The 27,622-nt window shown below is 43.7% G+C and overlaps 1 protein-coding gene across 2 annotated transcripts in view; it reads right to left on the reverse strand.

The window, feature by feature from the left end:
• Positions 1-7,347: 7,347 nt before the first annotated feature.
• Positions 7,348-27,622, reverse strand: part of tmem132a (transmembrane protein 132A) — a 20,579-nt gene continuing 304 nt past the window's right edge. The window contains exons 2-14 of one of the 2 annotated variants that reach the window (XM_006808688.3): positions 25,034-25,122; positions 21,648-21,874; positions 21,348-21,563; positions 21,057-21,244; positions 19,780-19,902; positions 15,565-15,828; positions 15,335-15,487; positions 14,742-14,937; positions 14,511-14,654; positions 12,817-13,019; positions 8,990-9,209; positions 8,718-8,909; positions 7,348-8,635 (exon numbers count right to left, since the gene is read on the reverse strand). In XM_006808688.3, coding sequence (XP_006808751.2) covers positions 7,790-8,635; positions 8,718-8,909; positions 8,990-9,209; positions 12,817-13,019; positions 14,511-14,654; positions 14,742-14,937; positions 15,335-15,487; positions 15,565-15,828; positions 19,780-19,902; positions 21,057-21,244; positions 21,348-21,563; positions 21,648-21,874; positions 25,034-25,109 — 3,048 coding nt within the window. In that variant the 5' untranslated portion in view covers positions 25,110-25,122 and the 3' untranslated portion in view covers positions 7,348-7,789. The remainder of the gene's footprint in view (positions 8,636-8,717; positions 8,910-8,989; positions 9,210-12,816; positions 13,020-14,510; positions 14,655-14,741; positions 14,938-15,334; positions 15,488-15,564; positions 15,829-19,779; positions 19,903-21,056; positions 21,245-21,347; positions 21,564-21,647; positions 21,875-25,033; positions 25,123-27,622) is intronic. The other variant, XM_087845586.1, reaches the window with a different exon arrangement.

Below are 27,622 nucleotides of genomic sequence, written 5' to 3' on the forward strand. Positions count from 1 at the left end.
TGGCAGGGAGAGAGGAAGAGGAGGCTGCAGGAGGGATGGAGGGACTGAGTCAGTAAAAAAAGAGAAGAGGCAGGTGTAAAGGACATGTTACTATCACAAGGTCATACATGTCAGACTTGCTGAGATTTGCTTTAACTGCCTTCCTTTCTGTTATATTTGGGCATCAACCCATACTTTGTCCAAAGAACCCTAACACACCAACAGCACTGTGGTATCAGAGTGCTTGATTAGTTGGACTTTGCTGATGGCAGGCATTCGCTGTGACATTGTTTCAGGAAGCTTATGCTGTTTTACATTTGCCTCTGTCCAGTGCATAAAGTCGTCTACATCTCACAGATTCTGAGTGGGGTTCTGGACTCTATGATGGCCAGTCCATGTGTGGTAATGTCAGCGCATGCCTTGTCAAATCTAAAATGAACATAAATTCAAATGTATCAAAGTAAAGCAGTCTCTCTCCTTTTATCTCCAACGTCATCCATTACATTGCTGCCATATTGACGCCATTCACAGACCAATCCACATTTTTAATTCAATTCCTTTTTATTTATAAAGTGCATAATCACAACAACAGTCACCTCAAGGCGTTTTATGTTGTAAGTGTCATGGTCCCCGTGTCTGCCCGGCTGACCCAGGTTGGCTACATATGTTTCTTGTTTTCCTTTCCCTCTCTCTCACGCTTGCCGTGTCTCACCTGGGCGGAGCTCATTGCGGGCTCCCCGCCCCTGGCCCTCGTACCTGTAAATAATCACACACCTGTGGCTCATCGCTTCACCAGTGTCCACTACTTAAGGCAGTGGCTGGAAACATCTCATCGCTGGACTCGGTAGTAAGCTCCAGAGGGCTAGTTTCTAGTTGTCTTTTTGCGTTGTTGCTCCGTTAGATTAACCGTTTCCTGTGAACAGGAATCTCTTTCCCTTGGAGCCCTGCATGTGCTAAGTTGCTGGTGTGCTGTGTGTGTGTGTGTGTGTCTGGAACTGTGTGAAGATTCCCTCGTGTGTGAAGAGCCCCCTTTTCTGGACTCCCCTGTGCCCTGGATTCCCCTCGCCCTCTCACCTGTATATAGTTCATGCATTTATTACTTCCAGCTGGACGACTGTAATTCATTATTATCAGGAAGTCCAAAAAACTCACTGAAAAGCCTTCAGTTAATCCAAAATGCTGCAGCAAGAGTCCTGACAGGGACTAGAAAGAGAGAGCAGATTTCTCCTGTTTTGGCTTCCTGTTAAATCCAGAATTCAAAATCCTGCTCCTCACATACAAGGTCTTAAATAATCAGGCCCCATCTTATCTTAATGACCCTGTAGTACCATATCACCCTATTAGAGCACTTCGCTCTCGCTCTGCAGGCCTACTTGTTGTTCCTAGAGTATTTAAAAGTAGAATGGGAGGCAGAGCTTTCAGTTTTCAGGCCCCTCTTCTGTGGAACCAGCTTCCAGTTTGGATTCAGGAGACAGACACTATCTCTACTTTCAAGATTAGGCTTCAAACTTTCCTTTTTGCTAAAGCATATAGTTAGGGCTGGACCAGGTGACCCTGAATCCTCCCTTAGTTATGCTGCAATAGACGTAGGCTGCCGGGGATTCCCATGATGCATTGAGTTTTTCCTTTCCAGTCACCTTTCTCACTCACTATGTATTAACAGACCTCTCTGCATTGAATCATATCTGTTATTAACCTCTGTCTCTCTTCCACAGCATGTCTTTATCCTGTCTTCCTTCTCTCACCCCAACCAATCACAGCAGATGGCCGCCCCTCCCTGAGCCTGGTTCTGCCGGAGGTTTCTTCCTGTTAAAAGGGAGTTTTTTCTTCCCACTGTCGCCAAAGTGCTGCTCATAGGGGGTCATATGATTGTTGGGTTTTTCTCTGTATCTATGAAGCGCCTTGAGGCGACTTTTGTTGTGATTTGGCGCTATATAAATAAAATTGAATTGAATTGAATCCTAACTCATCCACATATTGAAGTTCCACAGTAACTGCATTATTTGTTTTGTCTCTTAGTGTATTGCATTGCTAGATATTTGTTAAAGACAATACTTTATACTGTACGATCCTCATTAGTCTCATTAACTGTTGTTTTGAGAGATCCTTCCACGCTGTGGATCACTCCCTCACTGATTTTGGTGATTTGTGGTGTTGCAGAGCTGTGTCACTGCACTTGTGCTCATTATGGACCAATTTCTCGGTTTATGACCAAAAATCTTAAACACTGAAAATCTGTCAGGTCACTTTAAAACTCTCTTGCCTGCAGGCGTCTCATGCTACAAACACATATTTCAAACATATTAACTGCAAAAGTAAGTGTATCCATGTGTCACGGTGAGGACTCAGAGACTCTGAGCTAAAGTCAGTTAAATAAGTTTTACTGGAGAAAGAACTTCAACGCTGACGGGATCACAGGAGCTCTGCCAGAGAAGAGAGGGGGTGACATGTGACGGCGGGTGAGTGTGTGTGTGTGTGTGTGTGTGTGTGTGTGTGGGGGGGGGGGGGTCCAGACTGTTGGCAGGTGGAGGAGGTAGTGAGTGGACAGGTGGGAGCTGCTGCGGTCACATGGGAGGCTGATTTACTGAAGCAGTTCACAGAGTGTCGGTAAATGTTCTGGTCCAAAGTGGCCTCCAGGTGGGATAACTGCTGGGACGCACAGACGGCACGTCAACAATGTTCCCTCTAATGTTTCACGTGTCTGAGCAAACACACAAACTCCCTGAGTGGACACTTGGACCACTGTGAGCGACAGCAGACGTGTGCACTGTGGTCACGCCAGCATCGAATCATCCAAGTTACATGTTTATTAAAGTAATCAAATTACAGCATTTATGTTAGACTACTTTTAATTAACTGCTTTAGCCCACTTACAGTGAAAATTTAAATAAATCTTGTTCATGACCTGTGTAGCATGTTAACACTATTGGAAGTAAAACTAACTTCAACTCCAATTTTGAAAACACAACTTTCTTTTTTTTAAATAAAGAGTCTGTGGTCTGGGAGAGAGTCTGTAACTCTGTCTGCAAAATACAGTAAATAATGACCAATTAATTATATAGTTACTTCTTCAAAAAAGTAACTGAGTTTGCAAACAACAAAGAGTTTTGCAGCTGTTTACCTAAAAATGCAGCCAAGGCGTTTTTAAATAAACATTTCAAACTATTTACAGAACAATCAGCTGTTCTGCATCAAATCTGATGCCACACAAATTATTTGTGCCACAAAAAATAATTTCTGTCCACTATGAGATGAAGGAGAACAACAGCCTGATACCTGCAGGCCTGATAACAGCAGATGTATCACTGCTGTAACACCTGTAACACTCAGCAGTCGCCTCATTGTTCTGACACACACAACAACACTATTGACTACACTACACACTAACTACACACTAACTACACACTAACTACACACTAACTACACACTAACTACACGCTAACTACACAAGATTTGTGCTAAATGTTGCAAATCTCTCACATCTCAAACACGCCGTCACTCCTAAAACTTCCCCCTCCCTAAACAACAAATGCCATGTTGCCGTATCATTCTTTGATTGGTCGACATGGTGCATTTGCTCACAGGCTTTCGAGCGTTTTCCTTATAAAACGCCGTTTTTCCCGTTTCTTCCTGCAGTAAATATAAACAACGACAGTATTCAGGAAGAAAAACAAACATTGCAGATATTTTATCATAACTCTGGTTTTACGTGGCCGATCAACACAATTTAAAAACTGGTATAAAGTCCTCACTTTGTGTTTACGTCCTTTATGCGCTGATTCTGAAGCTGTTAGTTTGATCTCTCTCCAAACATTATTGACTGAACCAGCAGCAAAAGAAGATCCAAACTACGCTTCACATAAACATCGTCATGAACTCACTCTGACTTTTACTGTTTTGCTTCCGCCAGGATAAAATTACACTTCATGCACAGCTCTCTCTCTCTCTCTCTGTACTTAAACAACAGTTTCTCCTCTAAAAATCTGTTTTCTTCATTATTCGCTTGCTTGTTACGCACAAGTCTGCCGTTGTTTAAAGGCTGTCGGCCGCTGTTTTTTTCCTTTTAATTCCGAAAAGAAAACCTAATTTCTGCTGTTCAATAAAAATGTAAACTTTTTAAAATTATGCAAAATTGCAAAACACTCAGCTGTGTCTCTAAAACCTCTGTAACTTTGCTGTTTCACTTCAGCAGCATCAGGTCATGTTCAGATGTTGATTCATGGCTTTCTTTTGTTTTTGATCTACTGCAGAATATTTTTATAAAATCCCAGAACAGGAAAATCTCCTTCATGTTTCTGTGTTTTATCTTCAGTTACTTTGACACAGAGGCCTCTGCTGTGACGCTCACACCTTTGATAAAGTCTCGCAAGTGTCAACTTTGTTTTTATAGATATAAAAAGTGGAAATGTAGGGATACATGATCAGAATTATAATATTTCTGACTGAAGAAAAATTTCCCCGATTCAAATTGAATCGAATCGTGGATCAAATCAATTCAGGACCTTGTGAATCGAAATCGAATCGATTGTAGACGATCAGTGACGATACCCAGCCCTAGTTAGCACTGTTGCCCCTTTTTACAGTGTGAGAATGAACACACACACACACACACACACACACACACACACACACACACACACACACACACTCTTTATATGCAACAGCCAGTCAACATCACAGAAGCCAGAGAATTTCAGTGTTTTAATGAAACATATTTCACAAGTTGTGAAATGTCTACAGACCTTTAGGAAAACAAACAGCCGAGGATGGTTACAAGTCCAGGACACTTGCACTGCACCACTCTGCTCCACAACGAGTCCGGACAAATGGTTTAGTCATATCCTGGCTCACTCAGCAGCTCCATGCTCAGGACCTGTATTGTTATGGTTTGAGTTGATGGACTGGCATCCTACTCAGGGTGCACTGTGACTTGGCCTCTGGCAGCCCTGCAAACTGGATCAGTGGTTGAGAAATCTAACAGATGGTCTCCATGCAAAGATTAATGAAAAAGCAATACCCATGTTTTTTTCTTTTTAACCTCTGAAACAAGTATTGCAAGACTCCACAACACAGTGTTTACTTACTGAGCTCCCAAATCCACTGCAGACACAAACATGCTGTCCTCCAGCAGCAAGAGCACTCTCCATCATCCTGTGGCTGCTGTCTGAGCGTCTGACTCATCACGGTGCTTTTTCAGTGGCCTTTAAGGCTGCGTCCACACGTCCACTGGGATTTTTGAAAACAGCCTTTTGGGTCACTGAAAACAGAGATTTTTAAAACTCCTGCCAGGGTGGATATTTTAGAAAACTCAGTTTTTGTGTTTTTTACGTGTGGAGATTTAGTCGCAAAGGTGTGCGCCGTTTTTCACATCACGCTGTGCGCCATGTTATTGTTTACATGAGATACATTTCTACAATCGCGGATAGAGACGAGATACTGCTGCTGTTTGTACACACTTACATACTCAGTCAGTGTCCATTTACAAAGACAGATGCGTCAGACGGCACTTTGGACGTGGCTTCTTCATTCCACACAGACGCTGTCAAAACCTAAATCCAGACGTCAGTGTTGAATCAATTACATTTCTGTATGCTGTATGCATTTGTTCATTCCTAAGTTGTGAGTCTACACAACAATGAAAATACTGTCTTTAGTTATTAACATTAAACTAGCACAAAATTAGCTGCCTTTACAGAAAGTACTTCAGGTTTTATGAGGGCACCTGTTTAGTCCCTCCCAGGCTCCTGGACTTCTGATTGGCCAACATTTCATTTTTAACGTTTACATGTGGACGGAGATATTTTTCCAAAACTGCACGTGTCCAAAACCAAAAACGGAAAACCTCTGTTTTCAAAAATACCTGTGTGCATGTGAGCGTGGCCTAAGTCACTGATCATTACACCCAAGTCCAACTCCAGTCTACTCTGAGCTGCAGAGGTAAACAGCTCCAGTCTGCTCTGAGCTGCAGAGGTAAACAGCTCCAGTCTGCTCTGAGCTGCAGAGGTAAACAACTCCAGTCTGCTCTGAGCTGCAGAGGTAAACAACTCCAGTCTGCTCTGAGCTGCAGAGGTAAACAGCTCCAGTCTGCTCTGAGCTGCAGAGGTAAACAACTCCAGTCTGCTCTGAGCTGCAGAGGTAAACAACTCCAGTCTACTCTGAGCTGCAGAGGTAAACAACTCCAGTCTACTCTGAGCTGCAGAGGTAAACAGCTCCAGTCTGCTCTGAGCTGCAGAGGTAAACAGCTCCAGTCTGCTCTGAGCTGCAGAGGTAAACAGCTCCAGTCTACTCTGAGCTGCAGAGGTAAACAACTCCAGTCTACTCTGAGCTGCAGAGGTAAACAACTCTGAGCTGCAGAGGTAAACAACTCCAGTCTACTCTGAGCTGCAGAGGTAAACAGCTCCAGTCTACTCTGAGCTGCAGAGGTAAACAACTCCAGTCTACTCTGAGCTGCAGAGGTAAACAGCTCCAGTCTACTCTGAGCTGCAGAGGTAAACAGCTCTGAGCTGCAGAGGTAAACAACTCCAGTCTGCTCTGAGCTGCAGAGGTAAACAGCTCCAGTCTACTCTGAGCTGCAGAGGTAAACAGCTCCAGTCTACTCTGAGCTGCAGAGGTAAACAACTCCAGTCTACTCTGAGCTGCAGAGGTAAACAACTCCAGTCTACTCTGAGCTGCAGAGGTAAACAGCTCCAGTCTGCTCTGAGCTGCAGAGGTAAACAGCTCCAGTCTGCTCTGAGCTGCAGAGGTAAACAGCTCCAGTCTGCTCTGAGCTGCAGAGGTAAACAACTCCAGTCTACTCTGAGCTGCAGAGGTAAACAGCTCCAGTCTACTCTGAGCTGCAGAGGTAAACAACTCCAGTCTGCTCTGAGCTGCAGAGGTAAACAGCTCCAGTCTGCTCTGAGCTGCAGAGGTAAACAACTCCAGTCTGCTCTGAGCTGCAGAGGTAAACAGCTCCAGTCTACTCTGAGCTGCAGAGGTAAACAGCTCCAGTCTACTCTGAGCTGCAGAGGTAAACAACTCCAGTCTGCTCTGAGCTGCAGAGGTAAACAGCTCCAGTCTGCTCTGAGCTGCAGAGGTAAACAACTCCAGTCTACTCTGAGCTGCAGAGGTAAACAGCTCCAGTCTGCTCTGAGCTGCAGAGGTAAACAACTCCAGTCTGCTCTGAGCTGCAGAGGTAAACAGCTCCAGTCTGCTCTGAGCTGCAGAGGTAAACAACTCCAGTCTGCTCTGAGCTGCAGAGGTAAACAGCTCTTAAAACAAACTTTATTTTTGACACAACAATGAAATCATAACTAACGACTGACAAAAATGACAGCACTACGTTTAGCTTTAAACGTGTCGTTTGTTTTAATAGAAAGTCATTATTCAGCTCTGACCTACTAAGATCAAACATGATGTCTCCAATGTGCCTACAACAGGGGAAAGGGGTGAACAATAAGTGGTTCTACAAAGCTAAATTATACACACTTAGATACATTTTGAAAGCTGCTTTGCTCACCTACCTTACTCAGATATCATGTGCACTTAAAGTTTAAAGGGGTCAGGGTAGGGGGACAAAAGTCATGTAGATGAGCATCAACCTGTTGGTTGGTGAAATTAAAAGAAATTAAAAATCAGGTTTCTCAAATTAAAGCTCAGCTCTGGCTCAAACTGGTTGAATTAAACCTTTAAAGTGTTTGAATAGAACAGTTTGAGTTCATTAGATCCTGATATGAGTCTAGCAAAGAGAAGGTGTCAGTATCAGCTGCTAATTATCTCTACTTCTTTAAAACTCTCTCCATTGTTCTCCGTTTAGCTCTATGTTCTTCATCTTCTATGTCTTGCGGTCCTTGGCCTTTTCCCTTTCCATCTCCTCTCCATCCTCCGTCGCACCTGCCTCCAGTCCTCCTTCCATCCTCTCTTTTGTCCTCCTCGACCTGTGTCGCAGGGTGGAGGGCAGACAGTTAGCCAGAAAGAGGACAGCAAAGAGACAGAGCAGAGAGAGGACAGCACCCACGCCAAGCTCCAACTCGTGAGTTCCCTGCTTGTCTTCCTCTGCTCCGCCTTTATCCTGGCTCGGAAAGAAGTACACCTTGCCCTCGTCCAGGCTCGGCATCAGCACTGCTCTTTCTAGAGTGTTTCGACTGACCATGCCTCCTTTGTCCACCTCATTCCACCTCCTGTTAGTCACGGTCTGACTTACATGGTAGTTACTGCTGGTGCTCACGTTCCAACTTTCATCTTTGTTTGATGAGTAAATGTCACCGTGTGATTCAACCAGTGTGTCTGAAATGTCAAACTCAAACTCCTCACCATCCTCGCTCTTCGTGGCTACTGGCTGCATGAAGTCCAGGTCTAAGTTGACCCTTATCCAGCCTGATCCCCTCGCCAGCCTGCGGGTCCCTTCTCGTCTCGTAGAAGCCTGCCGCTCCTCGGTCTCTTCATCAAAAGAGTTTGAGACAATCAGCTGATCGGCGCACGTAGAAACCAGAAGCTCTGCTCGCAGTAAAGGCCCACCTCCATCACCCTGAGCAAAGACGCGTTGATTGGAAGTGGGTGTCACCATAATAACACTCTCAGCCAATGAGGAGAGACGCAGGGAGAAGGGAAGGTCACTGAAAGAGGAGAGGAGGGAGGCGGTGTCGTCACTGAACTGCAGCCAGACACTGACGGAAGCCTCCTGCAGGGAAAACAGGGCATTTATCTCAGCTTCAGTGGGTTAATGAGACTTCAGGAAGTGGGATGAGAAGAGTGTTTGTCACCTGGTGATAGTGGTACATGGTGTTGTAGGCTGTCACAGTTGCTGTGATGATGGAGGGGTGGGCAGGGCTGGACTTCACTGACATTCCCAGGCCACTGACTGCTTGTACAGACAGATCGCCAGCGCTGACAGTGTCAGAGGACACAGTGATGTCACAGGTGCCCAACATGCCATCCCACTGCTCCGAGATAACCTAAGGAGGAAGGTGAGAGTGAGAGGAGATGTTCAAGAAGTGCAGCAATAGCAGTTAACTCATGCACAACTGTCGCCTACATGCAGTGATGTCTTTCCAGGTCTTAATCCTATCACGATGTTTTGGGGCCTGAGGGAAGCCACTCGGGGGTCTTCTACTCTCAGCCAGTTACTGACCAGCTCAGTCACATCTACAAACCAGTCTGAGGAGCCCAGGTGGTGTGTGGTTCTGCTGTGGGAGTCCTGAGCTGTGAACTGGGTCAGAACCTGGACTGAGGAGCGCTGATACACCGGCACACACCTGAGCAAGAAGAAAACACGAGGGGTTAAAGATGCTGACGTACCTGCGTCTGCGTGTTGGAGAAATGTGCGTTTACTCTGAAAGAAAGAGAGAACCATGCTTTCCATCCAGATGTTGTTATGACAACACTGATATTTTAATGGCAACACATTCTCCTTCTCAAAGTACGTCTCGTCAGGAGCTCCGAGGCACAATAATGTAGTGTGGGGGGGGGGGATTTATTAACAGCCCCAAATTACATTAACATTCATGCTACCACTGAACAAATTATTGTTTTTAATTATACAATAATTAAAACAATAATAACAACAACCTTGGTTAGCAGCAGCTCAGATTAGAGCCACACAGAGTTCCTGTCGCAGACACATCTGTGTGAATCAGGCCTTTATGGTCAAACAGCTGCTAAGAAACTACAACTAAGGAAAAGCTACAAGAAGAGATTTGTTTGGGCCCAGAAACACAGAGTGGACGTTAGACCATCTGTGCTTTGGTCTGGTGAGTCCAGATCTGAGGTCTTTGGTTCCACCTGCCGAAGGTGAACGTATGGTCTCCACATGCTGGTTCCCACTGTGAAGCATAGAGGAGGAGGTGTGAGGGTGACACTGTTGGGGATTTATTCAAAACTGAAGCCACACTGAACCATCATGGCTACCACAGCATCCTGCAGCAACACGCCAGGACAGCACAATGACCCCAAACACACTTCCAGGCTGTGTGAGGGCGAGTGATGGAGTGCTGCACCTGATGGCCTCCACAGTCACCTAAACCCGATGGAGATGGTTTGGGATGGAGCGCAGAGTGAAGGCAAAAGGACCAACAAGCGCTCAACATCACTGAACTCCTTCAAGACTGTTGGAAACCATTTCAGGAGACGAGCTCATGAAGCTCATAGAGACGCCAAGAGTGAGCAAAGCAGGAATCAAAGCAAAGGGCGGCTGTTAGGAAGAATCTAGAATATAAAACATGTTTACAACATAACGCGATATATGTTCATTCATCATTTTGATGGCTTCAGTGAGAATCTAAAACGTAAATAGTCATGAAAATGAAGAAAAACCATTCCATGAGAAAGTGTGTACACGCTATACTCTACACATGACTGTGCCAGACGACCCAGTCATTAAGTTCACAGATGATACCACCGTGGTGGGGCTCATCTCAGGGGGAGACGAGACAGTGCTGAGGTTCAGAGGCTGTCAGATTGGTGGGGGGAGGTAACAACAGTAACAACAATAACAACAATAACAATAATGATATTTATAACAAGATGCAATAATAACAATGTGCAATAAACATACACTTCTTCTTCTTTTTATTACTTTTATTACTTAAGTCAAGTTACTGTGTCGTGTTTGCTGACATGGGACAGTTTTCCAATTTCATTGTGCTATTGTGCTATGTATGACTGTGAAGAGTTATCTCATCTTATCTCATCTTATCTTATCTCAGTGTGTCCAGACTGTGACTGGCAGTGTAAATAAAGTCCATGTTTGTGCCTCATGATGAGTGTCTGTAAACCTCTGACCACTCACTCATATGCCTCCAAAAACTCTTCATCTGCTGGATCTGAGGAAGACCTCAGAGAGAAATTCAGCTTTGACCTGAGTGTAAAATTATGGTTGTGTGGTGGTAATTATTGGATTACTGGCAGGTTGAAAAGGTTTCAGTGCACTTTTTCTGCTTCTCCCACACTCTGCCTCTCTTCATTGACCTGAATGAGGATTTTTTAAAATATACAAACTGAAACATATATTTTTCATAATCATCCCGTTGCATGACCCAGTTTTGGCCAAGCTTTAGCTGTTGGACAGATGGCTGAACCTTTGACCCCCCCCACCCCACCCCCCACCCCCCGTGCTTGGCAGTTGTTGTGCAGTGTTGTGTTGATATGCTTTCTCCAAACATGCTGCTGTGCATTAAGGCCACAGTTTGTTCAGACTCTGCAAATCTGTGTCATCATGTTCAGTTCTCACTTCCAGAAGAGAGAAGCCGTCTGAGATGTAGCTGTTGTTTTTTCTTTGTTTGTTTCTCTGAACACTGCATGCTTTGACCTTTGGGGTGACCTTTGGGTCCTAGAATTTGTACTCCTAGGTTGTGGCATTGTTAACATGCACATGAATGCTTCAGAGCAACAAAGTGCCCAAACGTCAGATTGTACCTTCTTCAGAGATGTGGTCCATCTGTGTGCACCTTCCTCATCAACAGCTTGAATCCATCTCCGATTCTTCTTGCTTTCCTCCCACCTCGTCTCCTGCTCGTCCCTACTTTCCCTACATTCATCATCCCTACTCTCATCTCCGCACTCCCGCCTCCCCTCTCTTCTCTTCTTTTGTCTTTGGCCAACAGTTTCCACCAGGACCCAGTTGACAAATAGTACTGGAGGCGGTTGTTGTTACCCTGGGCCCCGACTGACTTTTTCTGGTGATCCGCGAAAATTTGACACCATGCTCTTCCTGATGCGACCCTTCCCATTCATCTGGGCTTACGAGCTCAAGTACGAAAGACGATGAAAGAAGATGTCAGTTGCTGAATTTGCCTGTTTGCTAATGTAGCCCTGTATCTTTGTTTGTGATGATGCATAGCATTAAAGCTAGCTAGAATGTCTGAATGAATAAAAAACTGAAAATATGCATGAACACTACTTGTTTAGCTGATGCTCGTAAGCATCAGCTAAACAATATTCTGTGGTCAGAAACGAAAAATGTGATGACAGGAAGACTCATTGAGAATATTTATGGCAGGTGTGAGATTATTACACTATCCTACGCCACCTTATACTTCTAATCAAAGAATTGTTGAATCATTATACGGCTATAGGCCTTTTCTGATTAGAAAGAACAAAACATACTGAACAGGAAGCCAAGGCCATAGCTTAGGCTCACTGAGAAAGAATGTGGATGTTTAGGTTTCGTGACTTTGGAGGGGCTGAAGCTATAAGAATGTGAGAAACGCTCAGACACTTCGAGACGTGGCGGACACCCTCCTGTCCACATGTCCCGTCTGGACGTTTATGCTCAAAGTGTTGTATGAAATAATGAGAATTGTATGGAGAGATTGTTGATTGAGCATTTATACACCGAGTGTTGTTCTTCCTTCAGCCCAAAGATCAAAGAATTGGGATAATTAACACAGGCCACAGCAATGTGGTACTTTTTGGTAACGTTTTTATACTCTTACTGTGTTTGATCCTGTTTCTGGTAAAAAGCTTACAAGATTACTATGTGTCACATTTTCCACTTTTGTCCATGCAGAATATGAATGTAGTATATTCTCATAGCACATGTTGTGAACCGTCTGCAGTTTGTCCCATGATAACAAACATTAAATACACTGGTTATATACTGTGCAGTATTTCTGTCCGGTAAAATGATGCTAGACCGGATGATTGTGGGGTCATGATGAGTTAATTACAACCTTTTCAGTTTTCACACTGTTTTCATTTAGGTATCATGTAGTTTGAACCAAGCAGTAGAAGAGTCAGTGTAGTTCAACAGGCCTTTAAGGAAATGGTTACATCTCCAGAGGAGAGAGGAGGTAAACACAGATACAATGAACTATAGTACAACAAGTGAAAACAGACTGAAGACACAGCGGGCCTCGTTTTTACCCTTCCTCTGTAATCAGGTCCCATCCATCGATGACATTGAGAGTAGGGTCTGCCAAGGAGACACGTAGGGGCACGGATGGAGCCCAAACCTCCAGACACACAGACCCACTGAGCATGCCCAGATGAAACTCCACCACTGCACAGGTCGACCCTAATCCTGATTCACTGCCATCAACGTAGAGGGTAGAGCAATCACTGGAAACCTGTATGGAAGAGACACATAGAACATATGCTATTTGTTTCATCTATACGTAACTGGTTCCTTTTGGCATTAATCAATTAGCTGTCTCACATGCTTTTCAGATTTGTGCTGAACCTCTCTAAACACAGTTTGGTAGATGATAATGTTTGGTTTGTGATTTTTGAAAAGGCACAAATTCTGTTATATTCAGACATCTCTAAAGCCAACATTACAAACCTGGGAAAATATCACCGAAATGATAAAATGGATAAACATGCATGTTTCATTTTGGGTGAGCTGTTTTTAATCAGTGGTGTACTCCACCTTGCCAAACAATAAAGCTTAGGCATAAATAAAAGTGCTGTGTGAATATGTGTGTGACTGGCTGAATGAGGCTTGAATTGCTCTGAGTGTTCAAATGAAGCAGAGAGGCCCTGTATACTGTAAGGTCCATTTACCCAGAGAGGTTTAGAAACACTGAGGTTTAGTCTTGACTTTGGACCTAGTCAACAGCACAAACTAAATTCAAGATGAAACAGGTCAAATTTGAATGTCAAGCGAGGCGTCTCTACGATAACCTGGCAAAACCGAGCCACTGAAAAAGACTCCAAGATGTTGTTTAACTGTTTTTGACAGCACTGCTGAGGCAGTGCAGTTGTTTTGGTTAACTAAAAATGGAATTTAAAATGAATTATATAAAACTTCGGCTGCGTTATATTGTAAGGTGACCCTACAAACTGAAATGAGCTGTGGGCCACTGCTGGCACTGTCGTCTCATTGGAGGACACTTTAGTGTTCAAGGAGTACAAAACAAACAAACAAGAAAACACAAACAAATTATACTGAAAATGTTTTGCTTGTTTGCGTTTTTTCAAATATTGTATAACGAGATAAAACGCTTTGATTAGGCTGCTGCCCCCGCAACAAGGGCTCGGATAAAGTGGAGGAAGATGGATGGATGGATGGAGATAAAACGCAAACTCCCTCTTAACTGAATCCTGTCACTGATCTACCAAACAAACACGTCCTCTCTGTCTGCCCACATGGCAGCACTCCTGCTGTCGTTATGTTCATATTTAACAAAATAAAATGCAGACATGAGCGTACACATTCGTTTGTGACTCTCACTGAACTAACACAGTCCTCAGCATGTTTGTACTCTCTGCTCATATTGACATGACGTGGTCCACAAGTGGCCCCCGGGCCGCGAGTTTGAGACCCCTGCCCAACAATAATACAACACAGAAAACCCCAACAATCATATGACCAGCTCTGGGCAAGCGCTTTGGTGACAGTGTAAGTGAGGAAAAACTCTCTTTTAACAGGAAGAAACCTCCAGCAGAACCAGACTGCTCATGAAATTGTGAAATGTGTGTTGTGAGACACATTGTGAGACATGTTGTGAGACATGCTGTGAGACATGTTGTGAGACACGTTGTGAGACATGCTGTGAGACATGTTGTGAGACACGTTGTGAGACACGTTGTGAGACACGTTGTGAGACATGTTGCACCTTGATACTGTTCTCATTGATGGAGTGACATGTGACTGCAGAGGTAACATCTGACACCTTCTCGTCATGGCTTACAGCCAGCACAATGACGGGCAGCAGCACGGGCTGGTTGTTCAGTATAGCTGTGTTGATCAACGTGTTACTCTGTGGACAGACCAACAGGAAACACACCTTCAGAGGAATCAGATGACATGTGATGGGCATCTGATGGACTTTAAAAGAATCACGTACCTCTGTTATAGGTGCAATGCCAAAGATGTGACGATCTGTGAATGAAAAGATGCTCACTGCTCCTACATGTGATGGCGGGACGGTAGTACGTCTGGAGTACTCCACCCACCAATTAGCAGGCACCATCATGGCAACACCGAAGCTGCGCCTCAAGCCGTCGACTGACAAACACGCCACCTGCTGGAGGAGAGTGGGACTGCAGGCAGACAAAGATCACATTCAAAGAAAGAAGAAATGAGCTTTATTAGTCACATACACAACCACACAGTGAAATGCGTCGTGTCCAACCTGCGGACATAGCCGCGCCATTGCAGGGCTTGGTGTTTCGGCATGGGGGGGCCTAGCCAGGACCCTTACTGGACACTGGGAGAGAATTGAACTTGGGACTTCCATTTCAAAGGTGTGTAGTCGTTCCACTACACTATCCAGCTGCTGTTCTCTGTACTAGCCCTGTAACAGACTGGAAACCCCTCCAGGGTGCACCCCAACCTCACTTTATGGAAACTGCAGTAAAGTCATTGCATACGTCTCCTTTAAGATGGCTGACTTTAATATTTTATTAACATGTTGGAAAAAGGTGTTGCTGAACTTACTCATGTGGCTGCTTTAGTGTTCTCTGTCTGTGGCAGAGGATGGACAACACATCGTGTTTGGAGGCTTGGGTTCTTTCCAGGGTCACTGTCCACATGTCTGAGGTCAAAGTTCTCTGGGCCACTATTGACACCAGGCCCTTCTTCACCTTCATCCTGAAGACACAAAGAGTGGCTATTGACAGCAGCTGTGGACATGAACAAAGAGCTGCACAAATGTTCTTTTTAATTACCTAATGGCTGCAAAATGACCACTGACATTAGCTCTCAGATTCACTGAGACTCTGATTGGCTGTCCTATTAGGACTGGGCCTCTGTGATAGTGAATCACCACATGGGAGTCCAGATTGAGCTCCTCCTCTTCTTGTCCGCTCGTACAGGGCTCGTTTTGTTTGGTGTTGCTCTGCTCTTTCCCCTTGTCCTCTGCCTCCTTCAGGGTCACTGCTTTGATATAGAAAAGCTGCCTCTGGGATTTCACATCTCTGTCCTCCACACATCTGCAAGGATGAGTCAGGACAAATGGACAGTTTAAAGTCAGAGGCCTGAAGCCTAAAATTAATTTCATCAGCATTTGGATTCAATTCAGTTCAATTCAATTTCATTTATGTAGCACCTACAATATTAGAGAGAAACCCCATCAGACGACCCCCATATGGACAGACTCGGGGGTCAGGGGAGGGAAAAGAAAGCAGAGGCAACTGGACAAAAAACACACACCAAGCCAAATTCTGAAATGTATAACTAATGATCAAATTCAATAGAGAGTGAAAAAGAGCTGAGTGGACAAGAAACGCAGCCTAAGACTGTTACAAGGTAACTGAGGGAGGATTCAAGTTCATCTGATCCAGCCTGAACAATATGCTCCATCAAAAAGGAAAGTTTGAAGCCTAATCTTAGAATTAAAGAGGATGTCTGTCTCCCAAACCCAAACTGGGAGCTGGTTCAACAGAAGAGGAGCCTGAAAACTGAAGGCTCTGCCTTTTAAATATAAGAACCACAAATAAACCAGCAGTCTAAGAGCAAAGTGCTCTATTGGGATGATACAATACTATGACGTCATTAAGATAAGGTGGGGCCTGATTATTTAAGACCTTGTTTGTGAGAAGCAGGATTCTGATTGTAGATTTAGCAGGGAGCCAATGAGGACAATGTCTATACAGTCGACCCAACCTACTTGTGGTGCGGTATTCACAGATTCACCGATTCTCTTCAAGAGAGACCTGTTTCAAGATGATAAAATGATATTAGAGTGTTTTAGATGGTGGTTTAATGTATATTTGGTTTTTAACTATGAAAATAGGCACATAAAAGTGTTTTTAGAGGGTGTCTCAAGTATTCATGGATTTCAGCTACTCGCGGTCGGTTGTGGTCCCTAACCCCGCAAATACCAGGGGTCGACTGTAGGGCAGAAATCTGCTCTCTCTTTTTAGTCCCTGTCAGGACTCTTGCTGCAGCATTTTGGATTAGCTGAAGGCTTTTCAGGGAGTTTTTAGGACTTCCTGATAATAATGAATTACAGTCGTCCAGCCTGGAAGTAATAAATGCATGAACTAGTTTTTCAGCGTCACTCTGAGACAGGATATTTCTAATTTTAGAGATGTTGCACAAATGGAAGAACGCAGTCTTACATATTTGTTTAATATGTGCGTTGGTCAGAAATGACTCCAAGGTTCCTCACAGCGTTACTGGAGGCCAAGGTAATGCCATCCAGAGTAAGAATCTGGTTAGATACCATATTTCTAAGATTTTCAGGGCCGAGTACAATAACCTCAGTTTGATCTGAATTAAGAAGCAGAAAATTCATCAACTTCATCCAGACTTCTGTCTTAGGTTTCTATAATCTGGCTTCATGGATATAGAAAATTGGGTATCATCTGCAAAGCAGTGGAAACCTATACTACTCTTCTTAACAATACTGCCTAAGGAAATTATGGAAATGCATAATGTTTATAGAAATGTTCCCAAACCTGTGAAACTCCATAAAAGGTAAACTTGCATATAAACAAGTAAAGGGAAATATTCAAGGGAATGGGGAGAAGAAGTAGAAAATACAAGTAGAAGGATAGAACACAAACAGAACCTACTAAAAAACAAAAACATACAGCACCTGAAATAGAAACATTTGTAAAAGTGCACACACACACACACATACACACACACAAACATGCACACACACACTGTGAGATTATTACACTATCATATGCCACCTTATACTTCTAATCAAAGAATTGTTGAATCACTATACGGCTATAGGCCACATTATGCCTTAGATTAAAGATTGTGAAATCATTACACTGTTTTTTGATGCATTATACTGCTGAGTTATAAGAAATGCTGTTTGTGTAGAATCATGGCCTTCCTTTTCTGATTAGAAAGAACAAAACATACTGAACAGGAAGCCAAGGCCATAGCTTAGACTCACTGAGAGAGAAGGAATGTGGATGTTTAGGTTTTGTGACTTTGAAGGGAGCTGAAGCTATAAGAATGTGAGAAACGCTCAGACACTTCGAGACATGGCGGACACCCTCCTGTCCACATGTCCCGTCTGGACGTTTATGCTCAAAGTGTTGTATGAAATAATGAGAATTGTATGGAGAGATTGTTGATTGAGCATTTATACACCGAGTGTTGTTCTTCCTTCAGCCCAAAGATCAAAGAATTGGGATATTTAACAACACACACACACACACACATACAGCACAATCAGCAATCTTGTTGTGTTGAATGTGAGTGTGTGTGTGTGTGCATGTTTGTGTGTGTGTGTGCATGTTTGTGTGTGTGTGCATGTTTGTGTGTGTGTGTGTGTGCATGGTTGTGTGTGTGTGTGTGTGCATGTTTGTGTGTGTGTGTGAGCATGTTTGTGTGTGTGTGTGCATGTTTGTGTGTGTGTGCATGTTTGTGTGTGTGCATGTTTGTGTGTGTGTGTGTGTGTGCATGTTTGTGTGTGTGTGTGTGTACATGTTTGTGTGTGTGTGTGTACATGTTTGTGTGTGTGCATGTTTGTGTGTGTATGTGTGTATGTACATGTTTGTGTGTGTGCATGTTTGTGTATGTGCATGTTTGTGTGCATGTTTGTGTGTGTGTGTGTGTGTGTGTGTGTGTGTGCATGTTTGTGTGTGTGTGTACATGTTTGTGTGTGTGTGTGTGTGTGTGTGCATGTTTGTGTGTGTGTGTGTACATGTTTGTGTGTGTGTGTGCGTGTGCATGTTTGTGTGTGTGTGTGTGTGTGTGTGTGTGTGCATGTTTGTGTGTGTGTCTAATAGAGCATTAGATGGGTGTAGCTTCTTTTCAGCTCTTTGCCATGCACCAGTGGAGCTCCATCAGGGAAAGGAAGGCAAGCAGTGCTTATCTGGTGAAATCTAATAACAGACATACCAAAGTAAAAGGATCTGTCTTCTATCATAAAGTTTCCCATGCTATAGATCACCATCACCCTGTGGCCCCAGCTTTCTATCGTCCCTGCAATCAGGATTAAGTTCACTCGATTATAGAAAGGGGTCGGCATTCTCATGGGTGTGTCCATGTCCTATTAATGGGTGGACTTTGTCAAGCTGAGAGGCCAGCAGCTTTTTCTGGATGCACATTGTAGATAAGCCTCTGATCTTTCATGAGACTGATGGGAGCTTAGCGTACAATCCAAACTGCCATTTGCACTGTACTGATATCAGTTTCCATCTGTGGCTTGTGTCAAAACAGAGCTACCATTAGCAAGTAAACAGGATTTCTCATTCATCATTGTAACAGATGAGTTTTCTCCTGCCATGTCCTCTTCATATAAACGCTGACTCCACCAACACTTCAGATTAGCACCACTCAGAAATTCTTTAGTTGATAAAATCTATCATGTTTAAACATATCTTTTTTATTGCAGGGCTATTTTCTTATATAGGAATTTTTCAGCTCTAATTGAACACTTTCTAAATATGTCTCATTCACTTTTTGCAGCTTTTTCTTCACCAAAGTGCTTCTAACACTGAAATGCAGGTGAATGCATTGGATAGTAGCTTGGGGTTCACTATCTGCCCATGGACTCTTTGGCATGTAGAGCAGAGGTGGGATCAAAACATCAACATCTGCTCTAGGTCCTGAGCTACAGCCACCCCCACATAACATCATCTCTGTAACAGTAACACATCCACTGAAGCAAACCATCAATGTGTTTATCAGTGGCTGAAAAAGTGATAAGACTATATAAATGGAGTCTCTTTATTATTTATTAAAATCTTTTTAAAATATCTTCATCATGAGTTCATCATGTGTCCAAGTGGCCGTGACGCAGACTGAGTCGAAGGTCATCTACCAATCAGAAGCTGTGCGTTTAGATCCCCGACTCCTCCAGTCCACATGCTCCAGGTGTTGTTGGACAGTACATAGAATAAGACTGCATACATATTTGAGTGTGTAGTAAAAAGCACTTTACAAAATAACAGTATTCTACTATACCATACCCTGCTGATGTCATCTTTAGGTCCGCCACTGAGTAGTACAGTTGTATTTGGTTTTTCATGGGACCCCATTGGTTTCTGCGGGCCTGTGGACCATCCATGTCCCCATCTATATTTGGATGGTATCTGAAAGAGACACGAGTACACTTTGGGACTGAGCATTTATAGAAAACTACTTCAAGCAAGAGCTCACAGCTTCAAGCAAGAGCTCACATTTTGTGGAATGCACTTATTCCACAAAATGTTCATGTTCTTACGCCAAACGTCTCTCTGTGAGGTTTACTCTTTACTAGAGGGATTTAATCATTAGCATAACTGAACTGAACGTGAGCAAAACCAAAGAGATGGTGGTGACCTTCTCCAGTAGGCAGAGGGATCTGGCTGCTTCAGTCACCACCATCCACAGGAAGCCAGTGGAGGTAGTTGAGGAGTACAAATACCTGGGAACCATCTTTGACAACCTCCTGAAATTCTCTGCCAACACAGAGGAGATTCTCAGGAGGTGCCACCAACAGCTATACCTCCTTATAACTCAACTGCTTTGGAGTCGGCACACCCATCATGATGACTTTTTACTACGCCTTCCTGGAAAGTATCATGACCTTCTCCATCACCTGCTGGTTCCACTCCCTCAGCCTTCATACAGGGACAGACTGCAGCACACTGCATAAGTGTGCTCTAAAATCATTGGCCTGTCAGGACTCTGACAGGTTTTCAGCCAACAGGCCCTCAGACAGGCAGCCAAAATCATCACTTCCTCCTCCAATTATAACAAATTATTAAAAATATGGAGAAAATACTGTTTGCAATTAAATGTGTCATAGTTTTGTTTAATGGCCGTTAGACTGCATCAGACTAATGTAGCCAGTGCAGTATAACAGTAGGTGCATGTCTCTTCAGGTCGGTGTGGTTTTTTAATTTTTAATTTGGTTCAAATTGCTCATAAAAATACCGAAACAAATATGTAAACACTACAATGTTTTTAAGCTTTCCTGAGGTGAAAAAGTTGGCAATGATAATAAAAGCTAAATGTAGCAGTACACCATAGTATAAAAGTACTCGATCAGATCGGTGATACAGAAACCGTGTTCACATGAACATATCCATCTCAGTGCCATGTATGCCTTCATTATCACCAATTAAAGTTTAACTTCATGTAGTTTACAGTCTAAAGAGCTTTGAGTCACCAGTACAGCTGATTTTATAAACCATATAAATAATAATGTAAGTCTATGAATTCATTTCCAGCTGGTGCTTTTTTAGTCTTGCAATCACGTCACCTCAGAAACTGCGCAGTTGCTTGCTGGTGGTTGCCGTGACGGCGTATGCTCCGTTGCCATTTTCGCTTCTGCATCCATTGATGTGTATGGCGGGTATTACTGTACCATGGATGCGACTGGTTGACAAGTGGATGGCTGTACCAGGAACTGGGCAGTGTCAGAGTTACCACACACAAACCTAGGGGTGGCTGGAAAACAAGACAGTCGTGTAGTCGTAAAAGGAAAACGGAGTGAAACGACTGACCGAGAAAGACACTAGACAAAGAAAACATTACAAAATCTGTTCTTCACCTGTGTGATACAGGAGGCCTTGTGCTCCTCTGTCTCCTTGAAAGCCAGTAGAGTGATGCAGGTCCGCAGATCAGAACTGATGTTGCCTCGCTTGTGAAACAGTACCCTCACCCTGAACCTCTCCCGACCTCCCTTATCCCGCTCTATTTCCACGCTCTCTGAGAGAAGGGAGGCAGATAGAGGGGGAGAGGCAGGGAGGACGGACTCTGATAAAAGCTGTGGATGAAAAAAAATACAGATGAATCTGTGGGGGTTTTCAGTTACATCTCCATCTCTTATCATCTTTTCTCTTCTGCTTACCTGTGTCACAGAGTGAGGGCCAAATGAAGCCCTGAGGCCAGGCTTGGTAGCCCACCCTGTCGGAGGCAGCACGAACATACTCTGAGAAAAGGCAAAAGGGCTAAAGTTGGAGAAAAGAGGGCCCATCTCTGCTTGGGACAGAGGGAGAAACTGCCAAGAAGGGGGGGTGACGGACATCTGGACTGGCAGGGAGAGAGGAAGAGGAGGCTGCAGGAGGGATGGAGGGACTGAGTCAGTAAAAAAAGAGAAGAGGCAGGTGTAAAGGACATGTTACTATCACAAGGTCATACATGTCAGACTTGCTGAGATTTGCTTTAACTGCCTTCCTTTCTGTTATATTTGGGCATCAACCCATACTTTGTCCAAAGAACCCTAACACACCAACAGCACTGTGGTATCAGAGTGCTTGATTAGTTGGACTTTGCTGATGGCAGGCATTCGCTGTGACATTGTTTCAGGAAGCTTATGCTGTTTTACATTTGCCTCTGTCCAGTGCATAAAGTCGTCTACATCTCACAGATTCTGAGTGGGGTTCTGGACTCTATGATGGCCAGTCCATGTGTGGTAATGTCAGCGCATGCCTTGTCAAATCTAAAATGAACATAAATTCAAATGTATCAAAGTAAAGCAGTCTCTCTCCTTTTATCTCCAACGTCATCCATTACATTGCTGCCATATTGACGCCATTCACAGACCAATCCACATTTTTAATTCAATTCCTTTTTATTTATAAAGTGCATAATCACAACAACAGTCACCTCAAGGCGTTTTATGTTGTAAGTGTCATGGTCCCCGTGTCTGCCCGGCTGACCCAGGTTGGCTACATATGTTTCTTGTTTTCCTTTCCCTCTCTCTCACGCTTGCCGTGTCTCACCTGGGCGGAGCTCATTGCGGGCTCCCCGCCCCTGGCCCTCGTACCTGTAAATAATCACACACCTGTGGCTCATCGCTTCACCAGTGTCCACTACTTAAGGCAGTGGCTGGAAACATCTCATCGCTGGACTCGGTAGTAAGCTCCAGAGGGCTAGTTTCTAGTTGTCTTTTTGCGTTGTTGCTCCGTTAGATTAACCGTTTCCTGTGAACAGGAATCTCTTTCCCTTGGAGCCCTGCATGTGCTAAGTTGCTGGTGTGCTGTGTGTGTGTGTGTGTCTGGAACTGTGTGAAGATTCCCTCGTGTGTGAAGAGCCCCCTTTTCTGGACTCCCCTGTGCCCTGGATTCCCCTCGCCCTCTCACCTGTATATAGTTCATGCATTTATTACTTCCAGCTGGACGACTGTAATTCATTATTATCAGGAAGTCCAAAAAACTCACTGAAAAGCCTTCAGTTAATCCAAAATGCTGCAGCAAGAGTCCTGACAGGGACTAGAAAGAGAGAGCAGATTTCTCCTGTTTTGGCTTCCTGTTAAATCCAGAATTCAAAATCCTGCTCCTCACATACAAGGTCTTAAATAATCAGGCCCCATCTTATCTTAATGACCCTGTAGTACCATATCACCCTATTAGAGCACTTCGCTCTCGCTCTGCAGGCCTACTTGTTGTTCCTAGAGTATTTAAAAGTAGAATGGGAGGCAGAGCTTTCAGTTTTCAGGCCCCTCTTCTGTGGAACCAGCTTCCAGTTTGGATTCAGGAGACAGACACTATCTCTACTTTCAAGATTAGGCTTCAAACTTTCCTTTTTGCTAAAGCATATAGTTAGGGCTGGACCAGGTGACCCTGAATCCTCCCTTAGTTATGCTGCAATAGACGTAGGCTGCCGGGGATTCCCATGATGCATTGAGTTTTTCCTTTCCAGTCACCTTTCTCACTCACTATGTATTAACAGACCTCTCTGCATTGAATCATATCTGTTATTAACCTCTGTCTCTCTTCCACAGCATGTTTTTATCCTGTCTTCCTTCTCTCACCCCAACCGGTCGCAGCAGATGGCCCCGCCCCTCCCTGAGCCTGGTTCTGCTGGAGGTTTCTTCCTGTTAAAAGGGAGTTTTTCCTTCCCACTGTCGCCAAAGTGCTGCTCATAGGGGGTCATATGATTGTTGGGTTTTTCTCTGTATCTATGAAGCGCCTTGAGGCGACTTTTGTTGTGATTTGGCGCTATATAAATAAAATTGAATTGAATTGAATTGAATTATAGTTGCACCTGGTGTTGTGTATCAATAAAAGGAACTGTATTTTAGCTTCCTTATCTGCGCTTGAGTCCATCACAGCTCGTGACAGTAAGGTAGACCCTACAATAATACATACAGAGAAAAACCCAACAACCATATGACCCCCTATGAGCAGCACTTTGGTGACAGTGAGAAGGAAAAACTCCCTTTTAACAGGAAGAAACCTCCGGCAGAACCAGGCTCAGGGAGGGGTGGGGCCATCTGCTGTGACCGGTTGGGGTGAGAGAAGGAAGAAGCAGTCTTACAGCATTTGAGGAAGCACTTTCTCCCTCTCCCTTATCTTTCCTGCTTGGCTTCTCATGTCTTTGTATAGTCTTGCTTACTCACTAACCCTCAGACAGTCTCCCAAACTTGTTCTCTAAAAACGTAAAGAAGAATTATGGATTTGATCAACTGGTCCCTTAATGAAACTGACCACCTCTGGGCTTGGGAGAGCCCGATTATCCTGCGGAGACGTTTGCTGCCAGATACTCGATGGTCGGTTGCGTCTTGTGTCTGGCGACACTCTCGATGGAGGACATTGAACGACATCTACCAATTCGGAATCACGATAACAGAGTTCTGGCTGATTGGAGCTGGCTCGGACCTGGCTTATCGAAGAACAAGAAGCGGCTACAGCTGTTCAAAATCCCACAAGGCTGGCCAACATGACAGACGATGGGCAGGGATGTGAGTACTCAGACTGTGTTTTTGAATGCAATATGGAGCTTGGAGAAGCTCAGGGGTCTGCTATGTGGATAACATCTTGAAGAAGAAGAACAGGAATTGAGAGACCTGCTGACCAGTGACGGACATTAGACCAACTGTAAAATTCGAAGCAGTTTGTTCGCACTCAACAAAACAACTACCATCTTCATCTCATGCGGCCCCCTGACGCCAGCTGGATGCTCAAGGCAAAAGCTGACGGGAATAACAAAACTCTCCCTTAGATAATAAGACTGTTGTGACTCTCTCCCCCCTCATTCAAGGCACCTGCGTCGACCGAAGTTTGTTGACTTTTGCTTGACAAATGTAGCTACAATCATACAAGTGCAAAGATTTCTGTTTATTTCTATAATATCAGCTATTAAATATTTTCACAGTAATTTAGGCGTCTTAAACACTCACAGGTGATCTTTGTATAAGGTGAACATAGAGTATGATCTGAGAGAATGAAAGTATGACAACAATAACAACAGGTGAGCAGCTGTGATACACAGTAATACACAATAATGACTCACCTGTGATGGAAATCCAAAGCAGCAGCAGCTCTCCTGTTCGTCCCCACCACACAGTGACACAGCTGACACCTTCCATCACTGCAGGTCTCCTGCAGCACAGTGAAGCCAATGTGAAACTTCAAAGCTCATCCATACTCAGCTGGCAGATAATCGGCTCGTCCCAAAGGGTGAGTGGACGGGCTTCCACCACTCATACAATCAAGCCCACTTCATGAAGAAGGTTATGTTATCACCATGTTGTCTCAACTGACAGTCGCAGGATTACATACACACAGGTATGAATATAATGGCTTTGATAGGCCTTTTAATGATTTCTCAAGCTGTTCGTTTTCCAGGGTGGACTGATTATACAGTTTTTTTCTGTCTGCATAACTGTGATAAATTAGTTATGCAAATATCATATGTCATATCAAATATGTACATACAATTATTCAGTCTTTTACTATCTCATGCTGAAAGTAAAGTTTTTCACTGTCATGGAACTTCAAGGCAAAGTTAACTTCTTCTTGGTGACCATTAATATAAACCACGCCTGTTCTTTTGTTTCAGGTGAGGCTCGTCCACAGTTCCCAGGCCTCTTGTTTCCTTTGCATCTCTCCCTGAGAGAGAAAATGGGACAGGATCCTACTCAGGTTTGACCTCTGCTACAGTTACAGCCTTCTAGCCCAAAACCCATCCTAGGATTTATCTACCTGCTCTGTAGGATGAATCGTCTTCAGGTGTATTTCCTCAGCTCGGTCTACGTCTCTGTGTTTACACTTCAACCTACCTGTTTGATCAGACAGGCATAATTAAGCCTTAATGAACTGTCATAGTAACAGTACTACAGTACACCCATGTTAGGAAGGTGAAGGTGGATATCCTCCTGCTTTGGGATAAAAAATATTTAGTTTTGGCAAAAACTGTACTTATATGTCTGAAATGAAACAAAACAATCCTTTTCTATTGTTTTTACAGTGAAGTCAGTTTTCTAACCCTGTAGTAGCCTCACAGTTCATGTTAACTGATCAATGGGGTGCAAATGATTGATGGCAGAAGCTGCCAATTGAGTGCTATAAAAGTTAATTTCTGGAAATGAGGGATAGACACATAAACACAGAGTACCTGGCACCTTAGTGCCGAAATGAATGTCTGCTGCTTAGCATATGAGGGCTAGATGTGGAGAAGCCGGCATCCCAGTGGTAGAAGGTAGGAAGTTTGCTGCTGCATATGGCAAATGGTAAAATCCTTTTGTATTATTCATTTATTAACAGACTAACAATTCATTTTGAAATTCTGATCTATAATAAATGTTTATATTTCACATTAAATGATAAAATAATAAATATCTTTAGTAATTTCTAAATAAAATAATTTTAAAATGAATTTGTAGATTAGTTAAATTATTGCATATTTGACTGCACAACTCATTAATGAAGCACAAAACTCTTTATTGTGATGCACATGACTCCTCTGGTCCTGCATATGTACGGTGATTGTGCTCATGAATACCATTTCACATGTGACTTACCCTTAGAGAATAAACCTTAACACACGCTTAATGAAAGATTTGATGTGCTGATCCATAATAGCAGAACAGAATTGCAGCATTAACATAAATTAGGACAGGACCCCTGTGGAGTCTACATAATGATGGTGCTCTGAGTGAGCAGGTTGAGGGGAGATGGGGAGGAGGAAGGCTGCACGCTGATTGGCTCAATGAAGGTGTAAAAGAAAATGACAGCGCTAGAGAAAGAAGCATTGAGTTTGACAGTGTGGGAAAGTGGAAGTGATGTAAACTTTAAATGCAATTAAATTTTATTTTTACAGCTTCAAATCACAACAACAGTCACCTCAAAGCACTTTATATTGTAAGGTAGACCCTACAATAATACATCTGGAGAAAGCAATCATATGAGTCCCTGTGAGCAAAGACAGGAAGAAACCAGGCTCAGTGAGGGGCGGGGCCATCTGCTGCGAGCGGTTGGGGTGAGAATAGACTAGCAACTAAACACTCAGGAAAGCAGACAGTTCAGTTATATTTGATTTAGAAGCTCCAGGTCACGAACACAGTTGCTTCATAATGTAATGTAAAGGCCAAGGAGTGATCACAGGTCTTCCTTTTTATGCATAAGCTTTTTATACATTATCTACAATTATGAATATTTAATGTAATGATCGCTGTGATAGACATCATCCGTCCTCTTAGTCTGAAGAGCATTTGAATCCTGTGATTAACCCTGTAAGGCTACAGGTGTTTTTAAGATCACACAAACAGCTGTAAACAACAAACATTATGTTTCCTGGCGACAGGATTTGCACTTCTGGCAACTCGAACTTATTTTTAACGAGCTACAAAATGGCCAAAACAGAGAAAGGAGAAAAGCCTACGCACTGTCATAGCTCAGCTGGCACGTGCCAGCACAGGATCACAGCCCAAACAACAGAAGGTACAGCTAAATATATCTGTGTGTGTCAGGAAACGTTCTCATTGGTCAGTGTCAGGATGTCTGGACATGGCGCACACAGACGAAACACGCTAAAGTTATCCAGAGCAAACACACAACTGGTTACTCTGTGAGACAAACAACTGAACCTACTGTACAAGCA

The sequence above is a fragment of the Neolamprologus brichardi genome, chromosome 9, assembly GCF_056152115.1.
Source record: "Neolamprologus brichardi isolate AB-2024 chromosome 9, ASM5615211v1, whole genome shotgun sequence".
Taxonomy (NCBI): domain Eukaryota; kingdom Metazoa; phylum Chordata; class Actinopteri; order Cichliformes; family Cichlidae; genus Neolamprologus; species Neolamprologus brichardi.